This window comes from Teleopsis dalmanni, chromosome 1 (genome assembly GCF_002237135.1).
Source record: "Teleopsis dalmanni isolate 2A chromosome 1, ASM223713v2, whole genome shotgun sequence".
In the NCBI taxonomy this organism is placed as follows: domain Eukaryota; kingdom Metazoa; phylum Arthropoda; class Insecta; order Diptera; family Diopsidae; genus Teleopsis; species Teleopsis dalmanni.
In genome coordinates this window covers 122,894,928-122,899,221 of record NC_051846.1, presented here as the reverse complement: position 1 = coordinate 122,899,221, position 4,294 = coordinate 122,894,928, and the positions used below count along the sequence as shown (strand labels likewise).

The 4,294-nt window shown below is 27.6% G+C and overlaps 1 protein-coding gene across 1 annotated transcript; it reads left to right on the top strand.

The window, feature by feature from the left end:
- Positions 1-2,992: 2,992 nt before the first annotated feature.
- LOC119676366 lies at positions 2,993-3,430 on the top strand (the record flags this gene model as incomplete). Its single annotated transcript, XM_038087638.1, is given in 1 exon segment — positions 2,993-3,430. A coding segment is annotated over 1 exon segment (267 nt), but the record flags the coding sequence as incomplete, so codon positions are not given.
- Positions 3,431-4,294: the final 864 nt, after the last annotated feature.

Below are 4,294 nucleotides of genomic sequence, written 5' to 3'. Positions count from 1 at the left end.
GGGAGTCTATTAAATGGTACAGAAAATAAAATTAATTTAACAAGCTTATATAATACCAAAGTATTATTTCAAGCTTCATAAACGCATGAAATAAGAACATATGAAATTTTCAACTTCATATAAAACAATCAATCTTATAAAATCTTCAGTAAAGTAAAGTAAAGACTTGAAATCGGCTCCGAATAATAGTAATAAGTTAATATGCAAATTCATTGCAAGTGATTATAACTAAAGCAACACAAAACGTTTAGACAGTAGTGAAACATACAAAAGCAGTGATGGTTATAAAATGGTTTATAATTGATGATGACAAAAATCTTGACGTGGTTGTTACAATGTGACGAAGAAATTGATATGGTTCAGTGCGCAGTAGACGTCCGCATTAACAAAAACATTTATAAAGTGATTGCTGCAAAGTCTGCTGAATATCAGGCAAACCCTTCGCAATCGGAAATAGACTTTTAACAATGGAGCGAAATTGAGATTCATCAACTGACAATAGTTAAAAACGAAAACACCATAGCAACATCAACATATGTATATAAACACATCTAGGATGTTTGATGGACTTTAGTTATAAATGTAGCATACATTTGATTAAAAATGCTCATTTTCTCCGAGAATATGGGAGAACATGCGCAGTTGTGAAGTCAAATTTTAGATGCGAAAACAAATGTGGTGAGGAGTGCAAGAGTAACCAGCAGCCCACAATATTAAGTCTCATTATAACGACAAAGGCAACTTCAATCGAAGACATTTCACCACAAAGAGAACCAGTTTAAAATAAAGTTTTACATGAATGTTTCCATTCAAAAGTACATGGCTTCCCCTTCAGTAAGGAAAGTCCTAAAACCCGAGAATGTGTAAATCATACAGCACTTCCAGCTTCATGCGAAACTTCGTAAAACATAATACCATCCACAGGCAAGGACGTTAGCGTTGGTAAAATTATGTACATATATAAATTGTGTGCTTTATTTTAAATAATATGATACATAAATCATAGAAGCAAATTTATTGAAATTAAATTAAATTTAGTACAAAATCAATATGCAATATATAGTTATTTAAAAATTTTAAGTGAACCACATTTCATTAATATTGGTAATAGAATTAATTTATTTAATTTCTACAAGTGTATTTGTGAAACAAAAACGGGTGTTGGTTTTACTGAAATTTGTATCGATACTATTTTAGATAAACAAAATTACAAATATCAAACAATTGCTTGGTGCAAAAAATAGATTTTTAACAGAAAATAACTAAGTGGCTAAGTGGATATGTAAAGTTGAAGTCAATTCAAAAATTATTTTGAAAAGACAAATATTTCTTTATGTTATGCAAATAAATACATTGACGACGACAGCATTGATAATTATACAAGTCGTGGGCCGATTATTTCACAAGACTACAGAACGGGGGTCTTCTTCTAAAATCAAATTTAACGAATTTTCAAAATCAACGAATACGAAATTCGCAGAAATTCATCAGAACGACCTCTTCTGACTTTGAAAGTGTACTCATATTAATTAACAACGAATTATTTAATAAATTCATTGGTAACTGAAGTTCAGTATAATTTTCAATAAATACTTACGGAAAGTTAACGATAAGGCAAAAATACTTTTAAAGAAAATAAAGAAAAAACAATTAAAAAAAACAAACGAAACAAAAGTACAAAGAAACTAAAGACATTTTCTATGCAATATTTAATACTATTTAGGTATTATGTAAAATGTGCATGGGAATTTCGTACACCCAATCAAGGATATTAATTGAAAATTTGTTACAACTCTGAATACTGCTGAATATGTCATTACTATTTAAATTACAGAAATATTTAGAAACAATTTAACTGAAAGTTTCAATAAATATTTAATGAAACCTTATTCTGATTTATTTAAAAATTGTAAGACAAAAAGTATTTTTGAAAAATAAATGCCTTTATTTGTTAAAAAAAGGTGATACACAAGTTTAAAAATTTGAAACTGATTAATACTTACAACGTTTGCAGAAATATTTTTATAATTAAGTTTGTACAACGCATAAGTTATTTCACACCAATGAAAATAATATTAATATAAGGCTAATAAAATAGCTGGGAAGTCCGAAAAGATTTTCAAATGCTACTTAGGAATTTGTAGTGTGCGTAGGGTAAAAAAGATAAAAATGTAAAACTATAAACGATTAAAAAGTTGTTATTATTATTAATAATTGCAACAATAGTGCCATAAACAACCATAACTATCCTAATAATAAGCATAAATTTATGCAAATAAATAAAATATCAAAAGCTAATTTAAATCAAAAAAATCAAATATCAATTGCACAAATACCAAAGAGTATTGAAACTCGACAACCGAATATATAAGGTTCTTATAATGCATAAATTTAAGACCTTCTACATATAACAGATTGCGAATATTGCAAACAATAAAATCTGCGTCTCTAACAAGTACAAAAAAGTTATCACGTACTAACCATTTTAGTAAAATAATTTTTGGCTACAAGTATAGAGACTTTGAGGTAGTATTTAAATATTTTAATAATTAATATTTCAATACATAAAGTGATATACAAATATTTTTGTATTACTAATTTTAAACTTCCAGAATGGATTAAGTTTATCATTAAAGATCTACAATAGTGCTCGCTAGAATATTGCAAATGCCACACAAATTGCGACGACTCAATATATTTAATATAAAAGATCTTTACAAAAATTCAAGGAATAGTAAAGTAAATGATTTTATTACAAGCAACCTACCAAAATTTTAATTATATTCAGTATTAAAGTCAACAAATCTAAATTATCCTAAGACAGAAGAGGTTATTTTTAATTTGAAGTGCAAACCATACGGTATCTTACACCAAAATAACGTTTAGTTCAGAGTTTATATTAATTCTTACCAAAATATTTTAACAGCTTAAAATGTATTTGAGTTTTAATCACGAGATAATTGTTTGAAAAAGTGAAGTCGGTCACAAAGTTTTCACTAATTGTTTGTGAAAAGAATACTTAGAAATAAATTTTGGTGTTCATTCTATGAACGATTCGAAATATATTTAACTAAACTAAACGTTAACTAAACGTGCGTAATTCCATTACCAATAGTGTAACTAATAATTTGTACACAAAATCGTTTCCAACTGAAAACGAAAAATGCGCGAAAACAATGGTCAACTTCGGGGTTTACTTAAAAAACCAAATCAACCAGGTGCCGTGCGTAAGAATCGTGTAGTATTTGATGAGACTCGAAATGAATTCTTTGATGCTGATTATATTATATTAATTCGTGAAGACTGCGCCTACGACGAAGAAGATGAAGAGACTTGTACATGTGGGGAACATGAATTAGTGCGACTATGCTGTGAAGAAGGATGTCAATGTAATTATTCAGCACGTGATGAAGACACCCGTACTTCTCAGGTAATCTTTTATATTTTAACAAACTTGGAATTATTTAGCAATACTTTCTTTTTATTTATTCACATTAATATATCACACTTTAATAACTTACTTTCTTATTTGAAAAAATTCATTAAAACACTCGAATTATAAGTATAATTGTGCACAAACTAAAAACTTATATACACTTTTGTGTAAGTTAATGAACATTTATTTTAATGATCATTATAATTATTGATCAATTGTATCAAATCAAATATTTCTTACGTGATATTGTTTTGATAAATTAAAATTACTTTTTATTAAATTTATTTTTAAAAAATATCTTTTATGATCAGTATGATCATTCTTTATTGATATCTTATTAAAAACTGAAAACTTATAATTTTGAACAGAAGACTTAAACCTAAACGGAAGATTCAAATGCAAACAAACAGTTGACATTTGTGCGTATTTAATGCACAACAATATTTGTGCGTGCTTAATTGACGATAATAAAATATGAATTCCATTACTAAGATTGATTATTAAGTACTTCACATTTTAGAAGCGTTAATCCAACAATGTGAAGCGATTTATAACAATGGAATCGATTTATAATTTATGGCATTAACTCCTCCCTTCTTAAAAACAAACGTCCTCGTTTGTCAACGTTGTATTATTTCTTCTTAAAAAAACGATATTTGACTGACTCGAGAAATTGGTTTTGGTTTTGTAGTTTTTTGTGATGTCATAGGCTCCAATTCTATCACTGCAGGTTCTATTGAAGATATTGGGTGTTCAGGTATTTCATCTTTTTGATTTACATCTATTTTTATACTATTGGATCTCTTTTGGATGACTGCTTTCACAATTAAATAAATTACAGAAATTAATACAATGCAA